The 18217-nt window shown below is 36.2% G+C and overlaps 1 protein-coding gene across 2 annotated transcripts in view; it reads right to left on the bottom strand.

Moving 5' to 3' along the window:
- arhgap42a (Rho GTPase activating protein 42a) overlaps nucleotides 1–18217 on the bottom strand; it is a 71280-nt gene that overhangs the window by 5432 nt on the left and 47631 nt on the right. For both annotated transcript variants that reach the window (XM_022676003.2, XM_022676004.2), the window contains 12 exons: nucleotides 12951–12990; nucleotides 12771–12833; nucleotides 11448–11522; nucleotides 11261–11345; nucleotides 10367–10425; nucleotides 9399–9504; nucleotides 9127–9286; nucleotides 8738–8900; nucleotides 7649–8044; nucleotides 6269–6425; nucleotides 3290–3352; nucleotides 2894–2973 (listed from right to left, as the gene is read on the bottom strand). In XM_022676003.2, coding sequence (XP_022531724.2) covers nucleotides 2894–2973; nucleotides 3290–3352; nucleotides 6269–6425; nucleotides 7649–8044; nucleotides 8738–8900; nucleotides 9127–9286; nucleotides 9399–9504; nucleotides 10367–10425; nucleotides 11261–11345; nucleotides 11448–11522; nucleotides 12771–12833; nucleotides 12951–12990 — 1447 coding nt within the window. The remainder of the gene's footprint in view (nucleotides 1–2893; nucleotides 2974–3289; nucleotides 3353–6268; nucleotides 6426–7648; nucleotides 8045–8737; nucleotides 8901–9126; nucleotides 9287–9398; nucleotides 9505–10366; nucleotides 10426–11260; nucleotides 11346–11447; nucleotides 11523–12770; nucleotides 12834–12950; nucleotides 12991–18217) is intronic.

Raw genomic sequence — 18217 nt, 5'->3', positions numbered from 1 at the left:
AGTCGCAGATCTATGGTAGTTTACTAACTATTGAACTAATCCAGCATGCTCTCTGTTTTATTACTAACCAATGCGTAGCGCCTTCATCAGATTGCTAAGAATGGGTTAGACAGCCATGGCCCCACCCCGTGGTAAAAATCATGAATCTGATTGGTTAGATTGTCCTATGACTTTGCTAAAAGACTCATTACTACACCCTTCTCAAAATCAGGAGAAGGGTCACGCAGACATGTGAGCAGAAGCCATTTTAACAAGCTTTGATTGGTTAGAACCGCTGTCAGATAAGAGTCCTGTAGCAACTAAAAAACAGAGAGTAATATTTTGAATTAATTGCTGTTTTTTACTTCAGTTAATTTTTTTAAACATATGCTTATAGTTTACAATAACTAGGAACTGTAAACTATAAGCATATCCCTAGGAATAGGAATTATGTAGAAACTTAAAAGTTTAAACAAACCAAAATACTCTGTAAAGAAGTATTTAGTTAGATCTTATCTGGGGAGCTGTTAACTTGTGGTTTCTGTGGCTGGAAACTCTGATGATCTTATTCTTCCTTTCTTGGGGCAGTCCTGATGAGAGCCATTTTCATCATAACATTTTTGATGTTTTTTATAGTCAAATTTAATGCTTTTTCAGGCCTTTTAAGACCTCAATAAACATAAAAAATGCAGTCATAATATATTTGGTAGGAATCAATTTATTGTATTGGAAATCCAAACTTAACGTTTCCTATTTGTTATCTTTTTTTTTATTTGTTCCCATTGTGATGCAGAACAGAGCCAACATAACAAACGTAAAGTTGCATTACGTTAAACAACACACTGAACTGCATGTAGGAACCATAAAGAATAACGAAAGAACACTTAAAGCAGTCTCCTTTATAAATAAGCTCAACATTTAAAAGCCTGTCCCAAGCCAATACATTGAAAAATATGTACATATCTGTTTGCGAAACAGCAAAACCACACAAATGTTTTTTTTCTGAGGCCACTTTCTCCATTAAATGCACCATCTAAAAAATGAATGCCTACAACAAATTCAAGACAAATTAAGACCATAATAATCCGAATTTTAATTTAAAACATTTTAAAACTTTTTAAGGACCTGCAGGAACCCTGAAGAAGGACTTGAAAAAAAAAGTTTCATTCTATGAACAGAAATCTGGGGTGGTTTCCAAAAAGAGCTTCTCAACACAAAGATAAAAGAAATGCTTGCTGGAAAGATACTCAGATCTAAACCATCTTATGACGGCCTAGAACCTCTATGACAGTTCAGTTGAGTCAAAAGAGGGTTGCCTACACCAACATAATCTTGATTAAAGGGTCAGCAAGCTTATCAATCATCACAAAACTCAATGTTGATGTACTGTACGCTACAGAACTTGTAGATAAGCCAGTTGTGGGAGTTGATGTGCTGTGCTGTGCACTGATGAAGCAAATAAAGAACTTTCTGACATCAATCAACAAAGGTACATTATCAACAAAAGGGAAAAAGAACTGCATTTTATTAATAAAAGAGCTACTGTGAAGCATGGGGGTGGGTGTATCGTGTTATGGGGTTAGCTGTAATGTACAGTTAAATAAAATTAAAATAAATTTTATTTAATTCTGGCCCCAGAAAGTTTTCCTTTCTGTTTGAGCTATCAGTCAGTTGATCAGATGGTTGAACAAGACGGTTTAGATAAATGAGAATGTTTTCTAGGGGGTTTCTATCTCATGTTTTCTGTTTTTTTCTGACTTTTCTGACTCATTGCCCTGTGTGATTTACCCTGTGTCAAAGTTTAACAAAATCCTGTTACTGCTTTCAGTTTCAGTTACATACAGTTCCAGTCAAATGTACGAATCTTCCCATTTAATGTTTTTCCTTCATTTTCTTTTTCTGTACATTAATATTAAATACATGAAAACAATTAAGGAACACATACGTAATTATGTAGTAAACAGTATAAAAGTGTTAGTCCTCCTCATTAATCCCCTGATCTAAATCTGATGAACTGAGATGGTGATTTGAGGTGATTTAATTGGGATGAGCTGGAGCTTCACAGCGTGAAGGAAATCAGCAACTATTGTTCAGCACCTCCAGGAACTCCTTCCTTTAAGACTCTGAAAAAACTATTTCAGGTGACTCTACCTCATGAAGACACTGAGATTAAAATACCAAGAGTCTGCAGATCTGTCCTTAAAGATACATGTGTTACTTAGAAGAATCTAGAATCTCTATTAAAAAAACTAGGACTATAGAACACAGCCAAATATAACACTCATACAGTATAATGCTTAACAAAATTTTCTTCAGGATCAATACAATTCTATCAATAGACAGCTCTGAAAAAAATAAAGAGAACACTTCAGTTTCTCTGATTTAGCTATTTATAGGTTTAGTTTATTCTATAAACTACAGACATTTCTCCCAAATTCCAAATATTCTCCTCATTTAGAGCATTTATTTGCAGAAAATGAGAAATGGCTTAAATAACAAAAAAAGATGCAGAGCTTTCAGACCTCAAATAATGCAAAGAAAACAAGTTCATATTCATAAAGTTTTAAGAGTTCAGAAATCATCAATCAGTTTTAATGTATATTGGCATATTCGCCTCCACCAGTCTTACACACTGCTTTTGGATAACTTTATGCCACTCCTACTGCAAAAATTCAAGCAGTTCAGTTTGGTTTGATGGCTTGTGATCATCCATCTTCCTCTTGATTATATTCCAGAGGTGTTTAATTTGGTAAAATCAAAGAAACTCATCATTTTTTTTAGGTGCTCTCTTGTTTTTTTCCCAGAGCTGTATATTAGTCTACACATGCCCAACAATATGACAGTTTTTTGTTGATATTCAATGCATAACTAGGCTTTTTAGTACTTTTTCCGAATAATTTGAGAGTGTACTTACCGTTGTAGAAGAGCGCCCCTTTAGGAAAGCTGAGCTCATGGCTGTGCTCTGCTTGGCAGGAATACATGGCCTTGGCTTCTCTGCAATCACAACAGAAGAGGTGAGTTAAAGGGGACACAGCTGGAGAGACGAGATGCACGGTGGAGTTTAGGCATGCAGCTGGATGTGGGCCGCTCAGTAAAGATTAATTGGGCAGGGTGATTATGTCAGGCCGTGGCTGGAGGGCATGCAGGGGTAAGATCAACTACATGAGATCTATTTCGGAGCTTGCAAAAACAACAACTCTTCATCTTGTCCCTTTAGAGGACATAGCTTCACAACACAGGGCAACCCAGAGCGCTGGAACCAATAGATCTCACGCTCTGTCACACACGCAGGCCCGGGCTGATAACGTACCTTCCAGCAGAGCCCGGCTGGGAGACCACAGGGCTTTCAAAGAGAGCTGCTCGGGAGGCCACCCTATAACAGTAAACACAGAGAACACACTGACTTCAGTTCCAGTCACAAAGGTTACCTCAGTGCATTTCTCCCAACACCACACAACAGCTAGATTCCGAACAGACCCACTTCAGTTTCTGAATCAGTTTCTCTGATTTTGCTATTTATAGGTTTATGTTTGAGTAAAATGAACATTGTTGTTTTATTCTATAAACTACAGACAACATTTCTCCCAAATGTCAACTAAAAATATTGTCATTTAGAGCATTTATTTGCAGAAAATGAGAAATGGCTAAAATAACGAAAAAGATGCATAGCTTTCAGACCTCAAACCTTTCAGACCTCAGACCTTTAATGCAAAGAAAACAAGTTCATATTCATAAAGTTTTAAGAGTTCAGAAATTAATATTTGGTGGAATAACCCTGGTTTTTAATCACAGTTTTCATGCATTTTGGCATCATGTTCTCCTCCACCAGTCTTACACACTGCTTTTGAATAACTTTATGCCTTTACTCCTGGTGCAAAGATTCAAACAGTTCAGTTTGGTTTAATGGCTTTTTTATCATCCATCATTCTCCTGATTATATCCTGTTTTTTTTTTCACAAAAAATCAGATTTTCGATTATAATCGATTTTTCCACCTCTTACTAAATATCAAACTACAAATGACAAAGAAATGGTTCAAAACTAGGTTTACTTGTAAAAAAAAAAAGTAAAAAATAAACAACATACATATATATATATATATATATATATATATATATATATATATATATATGTTTGGTGTTCAGAGGCTTTGGGTTGAGTCGGCTCATTGAGTGAATCAATGCTTCAAAACAATGTTTAACAAGCCCAACAAACTCACACACTGACGGACACTGGAGTTAGACTAAAGAACGCAGGTTTGTGACTAAAAATTAAGAAATAACGTACTAAACGAGTCACGGAAGAAACTTCAAAGGAGAGAATTTTATTGTTTTCCACAATTTATAACATATCTTCACCGAAGAGCGATGGCGCTGCAGTTTTTAGAAACTGTAGGATTTATTTTTTAGCTAAATATGTGCTTTATCTCACCGGGTGTTTGTGTCGAAAGTGCTGGAACAGTACATGAACTTGGACTCAGCGGAATAAAAATATGCGCAGGTTAGTCTGTGGGAGGCACCGGTAACCGGGGTAAGAAATGAGTAGCGTTTTCGCATATATTCTTAGATTAAAAATATAAAATGGCTGTATGTAAAATCGTGATTACTTCATTTTGAAAATCGCAATAAAAATGTACTTCGAATTAACTGTGAAAATCGCCCAGCACTAATTCCAGAGGTTTTCAATTTGGTAAAATCAAAGAATCTCATCATTTTTAAGTGGTCTCTCTTTTTTTCCAGCTCTGAACAGACTCATCTTTTCTGAAACCCATGGAGCTGTTTACAGGACATGTCTCGTACGTTATGACGAAGGGAAGAAAGCATGTTCTTTTGGATCCTCTATGACAGCACTCTGGCACTCAGGGAGAACTTTAACAGCCAGCACTGTGGCTTAGGGTCATCTCTTACAGATCTGTCAAACAGTCCACTGGTGAGGAGTAAAGCTCTAAAGCCTGCTGCTGCTGCAGGACCTCTGGATCAGGATAATACTGAAGCAGACTGATATAATCTGTTTTCTCAGAATTGAAATCTCTCTGGAGTGTTTTATGTATTTTAAAAGGTGTTGATGAGGATCAGAAAGTACTGTGAGAACTTTCTAAACAACTCTGTAACATGTAAGCCATTGATCTTATCTATGCGGGCTGGGCGATATAGCACTAAAATAATATCACAATATAGCAGGGTGTTTTTGTGATTATGAGATTGTCAAGTTTTTGTCTGGTTTTCTGTTTTTTCTGGTCTGTCTCTGTGTCTCTTTTGGGTTTTTCCCCCATTGTAATCCTTAGCGCATGGCTCCGGTTTGTTTTTACCTTTGTCACTGCTGTGGTCTTTAGTTTCCATGTTTCTCATTTGTAACCCCACCCCCTAGTTACATGTCCCAAGTGTTTCCTGTTTCCCTGTGTATTTATAGCCCATTTGTTTTTGTTCTTGTTATTTTTTCTTTCTTGTCTCCCTAGTTATAGGGAAAAGTAAAAAAAAAAAAGTATTTACAAAAAACACTACTGCAACAAAATGACTCCATATATCCAGAATTAAAGTGAAATAAATGATACTGAACAAATATAATCTGTCTCTAGTACATATTATTTAATGGGAAATAAAAACAGTGGGATTTTTTTCTTTTTGCTACAAGCAGCAAAAAAGTTGTACCCTGATGGCCCATATCCCTAAAACAATATCACAATATTTCAGACTATTTTTGCACTAAAACGCTGGCAACATTATTGCGTTCAATGTGATATGGGTCAGTGTAACGTTAAGCAGTTACATTTTTTGACTGTATCAAGCTAAATTCGAAAATATAAAAAAATTAAGTATACCTCTTAATTTTTCCATTCAGTATAGAAAAGAAAAAAATGTGTTTTTATCCATTTTTTTAATTATCTAGTTTTTTGTTTCGGCCTTTCACAAACAAAATTTTAAGAAAACTGAAAAGTTGAATCTTCACTCAATTTCCAGATTTGTCCATTTTTGTATCTTATAACATAAATCTGATGTATAATCCAACTTGCAAAATGCAAAAAATTAAAAATCATTAAATAAAATATATATATATTTTTTTTTTCTAAAATTACGATTGTTAGGGGCAGAGATAAAAAAAAGGAAAAATGCACTGCACTACATGTAAACATTTTATTGCATTTAAAAGATCTAAAAAGATCAGAAAATGTAATAAATTATCGTTACACTGACCGATATGGCACACCCCGTATTTTGTCTTAAAACCTGACTAAAAGATTAAAGCATGGTGTTGCTCTGATTAACAGTAAGGTCAGTGTGACGTTATCTTACACAGATCCGGGTCTCTGGTATCCGTTGCTGGCTGATGAGTCCAGTCTGCATCTGACTGTGTCTTTAGGGGGAAGATCTGGTAAAGGCAGAGACCTCAGACTGTCCCGGTTACTGCGAGAAACCAAACTCTGGACTGAACCATGACAGCTCCTGAAACCTGGAAGTGAAATAGAAACTTGGGTGAATTTGTAAAACCTATAGGGTGGATTTTTATTATTAATTATAGAACTTCTATGTAAGTTTTTCTTGCACAAAATTGCAGATCTGAAAAACACCAAACCAATTTCTTTGTATATAGATGGTGAAGTGGTTCCTCAGAATCAGTTTTCTCTTAGCTACAGTCCTTAAGAGGGTTTCTGATTCTGTGGGCATTTATCTGCAGTCTATAGTGAATCTATCTCTCAGTACAGGATGTGAATAGTGGCAACAGTGAAATCCGTTCTCAAAAAACTAGACTTGATCTGACAGACTGTGTGTAAATTTTAATCTCAAAGTTATTCTTTGTCTTAAAAATTGTTGAAAAAGTGGTTGCTAAACAGGCTAATAGTGATAATTTAATAATATAATACATTATAATATAATAATAATATGTGGAGCTCCACAAGGGTCAATCCATGGTCCCATTTGATTCTCTTTGTACATGCTTCCTTTAGGGAACTTGATTTGTCGTTTAAACATATCTTAACATTTTTATGTGGATTATACACAGCTTTACCTTTCTGTAATGAAGAATGATCTCAGCCTTACTGAAGGTATTTTAGAGATTAAAGTTTGTATAAGCTGTAAATTTCTGTAATTTCTAGAAAATATTATTCATGTAATGGCATCTCTGCATTGGCTTCCTGTTGCATTTAGGATTCAGTATAAAATTCATGCATGATAATGGGGTAAAATATATTACATGCCATCCATGTGTTGAGAAATATTAAAATTTCGTGAATTATAATATATTGTGTATCATAATATTGTATAAAATAAGTAATTGTAATTAGGTAGTATTGTATGCAGAAATTAAGTAAAGTTTGCTAAAAGAAAGGTTTGACTGAAGTTCAGTTCACTTATTTACTCTATGTAACATTTAAGTCTTGAAACCGAGTTGAAGTTACTTAAATATATCTGAAATTAAATTTACTTAAAAAAAAGCAAATGCAAAAATTTTACTCATAATTTTTTTAGTGTACACATTAGCCTTTGGGTGCGAACATTGCTTATGTTTCTGTTCTGCTCATGAATGGGGTTACTTTTATGATTTTAAAGTGAAGTGTATTTGTTTTATTAATTTAGGTTTATCGTATTATCGTGCTATAGACACAATGAGGTGGTCAAAATGTTCACTTGTAAAAGACTGCAGCTGTACGATCACACTGGTGGGATGCTCACCTTCAGAGATGTGGAGGGAGGTGAGGGAGGAGCAGGTGGACATACTGAGGCGTGTCGCTCCGCGCTCCTCTGGGCTCTGCTGCTCCGCTCTGTCCGGCAGCTCTAGAGCTGGAGAAGCTCGGCCGGTCGGGAGGCTGCTCAGAGCCTCCTCCCACTCGCCGTCGGTCTTGGCGGCGTCCTCTTTAGAGCTGGAGTCGGGACTGGTGGTCCCGGGTGGGCTCTTGGGGCCGTTGGAGGAGGGGGACGGGGTGGTCCAGCACAGGCTGCCTGAGGCTTTGTGTTTGGAGCGAGATGGAGAGCTGGCCTTCGAGCAGCCGTTCCGTTCTGAAGAGTGAGAGGACAGAGACTCCATGCTGCCCATGGGGGTGCTGCTGGGGCTGCTGCTGAACGTGTCACCTGATGCAGAGGCACGAGGAGGAAAGAACCGGACATGTGTTAATAATCTCATTAATAATAAGCATTTATGTATGGTTATTAATATTAATGTAATATAAACGACCTTTTGAATATAAAGTATCAGCCAAACTTTTCTCATGTAATTCTCATGTACTTTTTTCAACATTGTAGATTAATATTAAATATACAGCTCTGGAAAAAATGAGAGATCACTAAGTTTTTTTTATTTTACCCAATTAAAAACCTGATTTTTTGCACCAGGAGTGGCATACATTTATCCAAAAGCAGTGTGTAAGATTGGTGGAGGAGAACATGCCAATAAGTAGAAAAAAGGGCTATTTCTCCAAACATTGATTTCTGAACTTCTACAATTTTATGAATATGCACTTTTTTTCTTTGCATTATTTGAGGTCTGAAAGCTCTGCATCTTTTTGTTATTTCTGCACATAAATGCTCTAAATGACAATACTTTTATTGGAATTTGGGAGAAATGTTGTCCTGGTTCATCTTTTAAAAGAAGCAGACTTGTCTATTTAATGTTAAGTAATGTTATTAAAGGTGCAATTAATAAATTAATGGCATATTTAACAGATTCAACCCCATATACTGTATCTGAGGGCTGGCACTGTGCTTACAGAGCATTATTTTTCAGACTGTGACAGACAGAGAGAATAAAAGACAAAAGAGACACACTGTCAGCATCAGCCAGACACAGAGTGGGTGGGTACAGGCCTCTGGACTTCCGTGGTCCTGATGATAGGCAGATGGCGTTGCTGCGCCGCGAGCTGGAGCGAGACTGAGACTGAGTCTGAGACTGAGGAAGAGGCACATTGGGGTCTGGAGGCTGATGAAAAATCTGAGGAACACCAAACAGAAAACATTCAGGATTTTAACCACCATAATTTACGAGACACAATTCAACTTAAGCTCCAAATACACAGAGTGCCTTTAACATCTAACAGCACATCTGACAACAAAGAATTGATTGTTAAACTCTGCCTCAGGAACAAACTGACTGCTCCCCTCAGTGTTTGGTAAACAGTGCCACCTGCTGTTAACTGTAATTAAAGAACAGCGCTTGCCTTCTCATAATTCTCTATGAGGATCTCCATCACAATGTTCTGAAACTTGATGTTCATCATGGCAGCCACTGTCTCTTCCTGCGAGCGCATCAGTGTCGGGCCAAAGATCACACCAAGATTGGATACAGTCATCAGGTTCTTCTGGCTGTGTGTAGAAACACTGAAAAAAAAAAGACAAAAGGAAAGATTGAGAATGACTCAATTTGAGCAGATCTCACATTTACAATTACACTGATATTTATAGACTATATATTTAGTTTAAATAAACCTACACAAATAAGTGTTTGATCAGGATGTCCAGCATCTCTTTATTCTTCTCAGGAAGCTTGTGTACGAGAGCGTGGACAGCACGCACCCTGTAGTTCTGGTCATCTGACTCTAGAAATAGGAAGACGCAGTGTTGAGTTAAAATAAGATAAGAAATAATATAAATAAAAGATTTCTGAATTTTGCCAAATTGAAAATATCTGGAATATAATCAAGAGGAAGATAGATGATCACAAGCCATCAAACCAAACTGAACTGCTTGAATTTTTTTGCACCAGGAGTAAAGCAGCATAAAGTTATCCAAAAGCAGTGTGTAAGACTGGTGGAGGAAAACATGCCAAGATGCATGATTAAAAACTGTGATTAAAATCCAGGATTATTCCACCAAATATTGATTTCTGAACTCCTAAAACTTTATGAATATGAACTTGTTTTCTTTGCATTATTTTAAGGTCTAAAAGCTCATAAAAGATCTTTTTTTCCCGTTAATTTGACAATTATCATTTTCTGCAAATAAATGCTCTAAATTACAATATTTTTATGTGGAATTTGAGAAAAGTGTTGTCTGTAGTTAGAATAAATAGAATATGTTGTTTTATAGAATAAAACAACAATGTTAATTTTACTAAAACATATACCTACAAATAGCAAAATCAGAGAAACTGATTCAGAAACTGAAGTGGTCTCCTAACTATAAACTATAGTTGCAGTTAAAATATGTACAGTATATATATATATATATATATATATATATATATATATATACATATACCTGTCAAATCTAGAAACAGCTACTTATTTTCTGGAGCACCTTGCATGTATTATATTTTATGTGCTTTTATATGAAAGTGGGAATTAAATGCTGTGTTCGTCAATTCGTCAGTTTAGCCAGATGAACAGCAGATGAATGGAATGTGCTAAAGGTCAACTTGGGGGAAAGACAGAGAGAAAGACAGCACGTGGAAGAACTCACTGACTGCCATGATGAAGTCTTTGTGAAGTCTGTAGGTTAGAAGAGGTTCAGCCAGACACCTGGAGACACACAGCAGCTGAATTATTGCACGTTTTGTCAGTAATGCATACATTTTCTTTTGTTAAATTTCATTCAAATCTTATTAGAATTCAAATAGAGAAACCTGCACATTTACATCATGATCTTTAGATAGACAGACAGACAGACAATCAGAAGATAGATAGATAGATAGATAGATAGATAGATAGATAGATAGATAGATAGATAGATAGATAGATAGATAGATAGATCAACGAACAACACTTTTTCACAATAAAGGCCACAATTAACAGTAGTTACAACAGTAATAAACATTACTCAGTGGTCAAGTAATAGCTCAACTACCTGTTATTTTAAACTAGTTAAGATACTATTAAACATTGTTAAATGTTAATGTTCAAGAATATTAATAATAATGACATGACATTCTGTATGAAGCTGTACTGTAAAGTGATACAAATTATTATGATCTTTATTTAATATAATATAATATAATATAATATAATATAATATAATATAATAAAAAGGTCTTTATGTATTTTTATTTATAAATGAATAAAGAGTTATATCTATTCATATTTATATCTATCTTTATATGTAGAGTATGCTGACCCTTGGGGAGGATATGAGTGTTTCTAAAGCATTAAAGGAGGAAAACACCAGGTGCTTATAAAGATAAACCTTTACTACTTTCGTGAGTTTGCCAACTGCATTTTTCACTAAATAAATCTTTGATTTGAATCACAGATTAAGAGTGCAAATTTCTCTGTATTTGAATTATAATAATTTATTTTAAAAAGTCAATGCACCACACACTACACTCTCCATTTTTGTCAGCTAACAGGTAATTCTTACCTGAGATAATTCTTTAGTCCACTAGTGATAGTCTTATTATCCCAGGTGTCTGGGTCCAGGTCCATATCTGCAGGAGCTTTGGCAGCTGTAGAAACATCAACAACATCCCAGATTAAATAACACTGAAAAGAGGATCCAGACCCAGAATTATAAATAACAGGGATAAATAAAGAGAGCAGAGATTTACCAAACACTGAAGTCATAAGTCTCTGTACTTTAGAATTAACTCCTCCAATTCTGTACAGGCCCATAGTCTGAATACCTGGAAAAGGAAAGAAAATGAAGCTGGTTAAGATATGAGCTGGAGTTGTTGTGGTTCCCAGGAATATGTAAAAGTGTAGTAATTGCGTTATTGAGTAATTAATAGAAGTTACAAATATTATTTCGGAATGTACTGTAATGTAATTGATTACTGAAATGCATTTCTAACAAAAAAATCTATAATATCTTCTCCTATTATTTCCAATTTTCATTTAAAGTTATTATAAAGTACAGAGATTTAACCCTTGTGTGGTGTTCGGGTCTGTGGGACCCGTTTTCATTTTTCATCAAATGATACATTTTCACACACTGTACCCCCCCCCCCCCACACACACACATTTATATTACATACAGTCTGTTTGGCCAAGGGCTAATAAACATTGCTTCATTTGTAAATTTGAAACTAAACAAATGTTCTACTCATATCTCGAGTTTAATTCATTTTCTTTTACATTTTATTAAAAAACTAATAAAAAAAAGAGTAGCACTTTTTGAAAGAAATGCAACATAAGAAAGGTAAAGGGCAAATATTAACCATGTAAGCTGTTTATATTGCTTGCAATTTAGGTGAAGCAAGCATATGTAAAGCATTTTAATGTAAAATTGCTTAATTTTGCTGAATTAAATACAAGTAACAAAGTAAACGAGTAACAAAAATATGAACACCACACAAGGGTTAAAATCTCTTTTTGATCATGTCATTAGCTGTTTTTAATGCAAATATAATTTGACGTTTACTTAAATACATTTCTGGCATGCAACCAATATTTTTCCTTAGATAAATATTTCAGTACTTTTCTCACTTCTGGTAGCTCCTGACAAAGGGCCTCTACATCCCATTCTTAATCCATAGGGTTTAATATAATGTCGGCTCATATACCTTTCAGCTAGAACAGCTTCAACTTTTCTAGGAAGGGAAACTGTCTAAAATCTATTGGTATGTTGAAGCATTAAAAGTTACTTTCACTCAAACTAAGGGGTCAGTCCCAACTGCTGAAAAACAACCCCACAGCTTAATTATCCCCCCTCCACCAAACTTTACACTAAGGCACAGTGCAGACAAACAAGTACCGTTCTCCTGGCAACTGCCAAACCCAGACTCGTCCATCAGATCTCACAACACTTATTATCCAATAAATCAGTTAATTAATAAGCCTTTTTCTGGGTTGAACTAGGTGTATTGTTTAAATGCACTGGAATAGACATAGATATAAAGATATCTAGTTGTAAAAGTCATTAGCAGACTCACCTCTTGTCTCCACGAGGTGAATACACTTCCTCACAAAATTAAATCCCGCCTCATTCAGGAACGCTGAAAAAAACAAACACATTATTATATTTCCTCCATTTCTGAAATTACATGATCAAACATTAAACATAGATTAGATACATTTCTTCACAGATTCACAGCAAAGCGGAGTGAACTTACTTTCTTCTTTCTTGCTCAGAAGTGCAGGAAGGGTGTAAATCTGCAGATAAAAAGACATGATTATCAGTCCCAGTAGACACTAGATCTTTTACTGAACACAATTTAGAACATAAACACAGATATACCCAGTGCAATCTTATATGCTGTATGGATATATATCCATATAGAAATGTAGTTCTTCTACTTCAATTAACTTCACACTGCCTGTCTCTACCTCACTTAACCTCGCTCTAACTGACTCTACATCTCTCTGTCTTGCTTTACCTCACTCTACCATGCTCGACCTTGCTCTGCCTTACTCTACTCGACTCTACCTCTTTCTAACTTACTGTACTTCTTTCTGCCTTGCTCTATTTCACTCTACCTCTCTCTGCCTTCCACTACCTCGCTCTACCATGCTCTATCTAGCTTTGCCTCTCTCTGCTTGACTCTACCTAGTTTTGCCTCACTCTACATTGTTCTACCTTACTCTACTTCACTCTACCTCATTCTACTTCACTCTACATCTCTCTGCCTCTTTCTACCTCACTTTGCCTTACTCTACTTGATTCTACCTCATTCTACCTCACTGTACTTCTCTCTGCCTCTACTTGACTCTGACTCTCTTTGCCTTCCTCTACCTCATTCTATCATGCTCTACCTTGCGCTGCCTCACTCTACTTGACTCTACCTTGCTCTACTCTATCTCGTTTTACCTCACTCTACATTGTTCTACCTTACTCTACTTCACTCTACCTCACTCCACATCTCCCTGCCTTGCTCTACCTCTCTCTCTACCATGCTCTGCTTCACTCTACCTGACTCCACCTCGCTTTACTTGACTCTACCTCGTTCTACCTCACTCTGCCTTACTCTACTTGATTCTACCTTGTTCTACCTCACTGTACTTCTCTCTGCCTCTACTTGACTTCGCCTCTCTCTGCCTTCCTCTACCTCGCTCTATCATGCTCTACCTTGCTCCGCCTCTCTACTTGACTCTACCTCCCTTTACTTCACTCTACCTTGATCTACCTCTCTCTGCCTTCCTCTACTTTCTCTACCTGTCCCTGCCTTCCTCATGCTTTGTTGATCTGCCTCACTTTACTTGACTTTATCTACTCTACTTTACCGTATTCTACCTCACTCTATTTCTTTTTTTCTTGCTCTACTTAACTCTATCATACTCTACCTTGTTTTACCTCACTCTACATTGTCCTACCTTACTCTACTTGACTCTACTTCACTCTACCTTATTCTACATCTCTCTGCCTTGCTCTAACTTTCTCTACCATGCTCTGCTTTACTCTACCTGACTCTACCTCGCTTTACTTGACTCTACCTTGTTCTACCTCACTCTGCCTTACTCTACTTAATTCTACCTCATTCTACCTCACTGTACTTCTCTCTGCCTCTACTTGACTCTGCCTCTCTCTGCCTTCCTCTACCTTGCTCTGCCTCTCTCTACTTGATTCTACCTTGCTTTTCTTCACTCTACCTTGATCTACTGCTCTCTGCCTTCCTCTACCTCACTCTACCATGCTCTGTTGATCTGCCTCACTTAACTTGACTTTACCTTACTCTACTCTACCTCATTCTACTTCTATTTGTCTTGCTCTACCTCACTCTACCATACTCTACCTTGTTTTACCTTACTCTACATTGTTCTACCTTATTCTACTTCACTCTACCTCATTCTACCCCATTCTATATCTCTCTGCCTTGCTCTACTTGACTCTACCTCGTTCTACCTCACTCTGCCTTACTCTACTTGATTCTACCTTGTTCTACCTCACTGTACTTCTCTCTGCCTCTCTCTGCCTTCCTCTACCTCACTCTATCATGCTCTACCTTGCTCTGCCTCTCTCTACTTGACTCTACCTTGTACTAATGTACCACATTTTACTTCTCTTTGCCTTGCTCTACTTCACTCTACCATACTCTACCTTAATCTGCCTTACTCTGACATGCTCTATATCACTCTACCATGGTCTGTCTTGATTTGCCTTACTCTACGTGACTCTACTTCGCTTTAGTTCACTCTGCATTGCTCTACCTTACTCTACTTGAATATACCATGCGCTACTTGAATCTACCTCCTTATACCTCATTCTGCCTTGCTTTTCTTCATCCTGCCCTTCTCTACCTCACTATAACCTGCTCTACCCCGCTCTGCTTCACTCAACCTTCCTCAATTTGTTTCTACTTCGCTCCACTTTGCTCTACCTCACTCTAAATAAATCTACCTCAATCTAACCAGCTCATTCTACCTCATATCTTTAAACAGAAACCTTGAGTCCAAAAGAATTAGGGTGTGAAATGAAACTTCTTAAAGGGGATTTTTTAATTACATTCTCCAATTTGTGCTTTCTTATTTATCAGAACAGCACCACAGAGGTTAAATCCTGTCATCAGCTCTATCTGACCATGCTTCCACCGTCTGATCAAAGGTTAGAAACCTTAATGAAATATGAATAGTCCACTGTGTCATCACCCTTTCCTGGCTCTTACAACTACAGTACCACTCAGCACGTCTGATTGCTTCATGATGACAAAGATTACAAGAACAACAGAACCTAAGCACGGGCTCAGGGCAGGAATGAGTCACTTACTAACTCACAATAACATGAAAATTCTTTAATTTACTAACATATTCTACAGCAGGCTATGAGTGAAAGAATTTCCTGCATTGCCAAATAATCAAGTCAAATCTCTGATGTGACAAAAAGCTGCACAGTGACTCAGTGATTAAAAGAACAGAGCAGCTTGACGTCTTTCAGCTTCCTAATTCAACAACGTCAATCCTTAGCTGTACTTCCTCTGGCTGCTCACATCACGGCCCAATCCCATTTCAGCCCATAACCCTTGGTAGGGAGTCCTTCAAACTGAGATTTTTTATTGGCACACTCCAAACTGAGGGCTATGAGAAATAACTGATGGCAAGATGGTGGCACAAGTTACCAAATAAACCCACAATATTGAGTATTTTCCTTGTTAAAATTACAATAACCACCATATTGCCATAGTTTAATGTGTAGTTTCAATGGTTTATGGCCATTTTTTTCGTAACACACACACAAATATTTCTAGTTCATCTCAGTAGCTGGCTAGCTAACTTTCACGATTCAACTTAAATGGTACAACAAAGAGCAGAGGCTGCAGAATTTAAGGTGGAATGGAAAAATCAAATAAAAGCAAATAAAAGCTAATTTCAGCTCCCCATCACACATGGCCCTTCCTGTGTATTGGCAAGCACTTGGTGTGATGATAAATATCACAATACAGGGGTTACGATTCAATATTTCCCTACATATTGCGATACTGTAATATCACATTCAGACAATCTGAGTAAAAGTTTCATAAAAAATATTTTTATACAATCAGAACAGTGAGATCTATCAACAGAGTACAACACTGCTATTTAGTCGATGGCATTTGTGTACTTTCTGTAATCCCTTGCCTATGATGTTCTATCAACCATTACTGAATGATGGATCTCTACGCAGGGATTGGAGATTTTGGAGGTTTTCAGTTTAGGTTTAACACTTTTGCCCTTTTTGACACTGAAATTCTTCTAGATTCCTTGAATAATTCAATGAAATAATGCACTGCAAAGGAAAGAAATACACATGCTAGAGCTCACTCTATGAATAGTCATTAAATTATGGGCTGGAAAAGATAATTTAGGATCTTTTTTCTGCTGTTAGAGCAGAGAAAGAGGTTATTTTTAAACATTAAGACAACACTTAAGGGTTAAAAAGTCCCTGTTTGCCCTTTTCAAATGAGTCCGCATCACATGCACCTACATTGTCTATTGTGTGTGTCTAGGTATCAGATATTGTTTATTGTTTGTCTTGGTGTCGGATAGTCAGCATTTTTTTGTCTCTAAGTATCAGATGTTTAGTATTATTTGTATCCAAGTATCAGATGTCAGTAAATCATATGTATTTACTGGTAAGCATAACCGCTCTGTACACAAGCGATCATTGTTTAAATGCTGTAAAGGCAGGGTGTGAATTACAGGGGTGATTGAATTAAATTCAATAATATTAAGTTGCAAGTAAAAGTATGTGAACCCTTTGGGATTACTTGGATTTCTGCATAAATTGGTCTTTAGCTACGTCACAACAATAGACAAACAGAGTCTGCTTAAACTAATACCACACAAATATATATATATATATATATATATATATATATATATATATATATATATATATGTTTGCATGGTTTTATTGAACACAACATGTTAACATTCACAGTGAGGGTGTAAAAAGTATGTGAACCTTTGGATTTAATAACTGGTTGATCCTCCTTTGGCAGCAAAAACCTCAACCAAACATTTCCTGTAGTTGCAGATCAGGGGTGGGTTTCCCGAAAACGATCAATCTTAGCGAATAACGAACGAACTAACGAATGACGTGAGTAAAGAACGAGCCAGTTCTGCGAGTGTTTCCCAAAGAGCTTCGCAACGTGAAAATTAACGAACGAGGTTAAAGAACATCTTTGTTGACTCCTCCCCCGAAACAGCGCGCTCAATCGATCCACAAATATCGATTCAACACTGCATATATGCAGTATTTATTCACTATTACACCCTAAAAACGTAGAAATGTGTTGTAATTAACAACATTATACTCCTAAAGATACATATGACTAAATAAATACTCGAAAATCTAATCTATTTTAAAACATTAAACTTATTTTTTACATTTTTAAAACTATTATTGTTAATATATATTATATTAATAGATATTATACTAATATTATTAACAGTAATATTGATAGTAATATTAATTTATTATTATTCTAATTTTTAATATTATAAACATAATATAATAATACATATGTTCCTGTGTGTGTATATATATATATATATATATATATATATATATATATATATATATATATATATATATATATATATATATATATATATATATTACATTTTAAACCAACAGAAATATGTTTTGTACTTTATACTGTGAAGCTCCAGCTCAACCTAAATCACCATCTCAGTTGGGTTTATGTCAGGGGATTGTCAAAGCCATGCACCTTTTTGTCTACTAATTCCATTTGCGTCAATTAGTTTTCATGGTTTTAATATTAATCGACAATGTAAAAACAAAAAAAACATGGAATGAGACGTGTCCAACTTGGGGTGGGGGGGGGGTCGATGCTTGGTGGCTGGAGTCTATACCAGCTGGCATCGGGCTGAAGGCAGTATACACCCTGGACAGGATGCCAATCCATCACAGGGCAGACAGACACAGACAGACACACAGACACAT

This window comes from Astyanax mexicanus, chromosome 17 (genome assembly GCF_023375975.1).
Source record: "Astyanax mexicanus isolate ESR-SI-001 chromosome 17, AstMex3_surface, whole genome shotgun sequence".
Classification (NCBI taxonomy): Eukaryota; Metazoa; Chordata; class Actinopteri; order Characiformes; family Acestrorhamphidae; genus Astyanax; species Astyanax mexicanus.
Note: the sequence above shows the minus strand (reverse complement) of the source record. Positions and strands in the feature narration are given on the sequence as shown.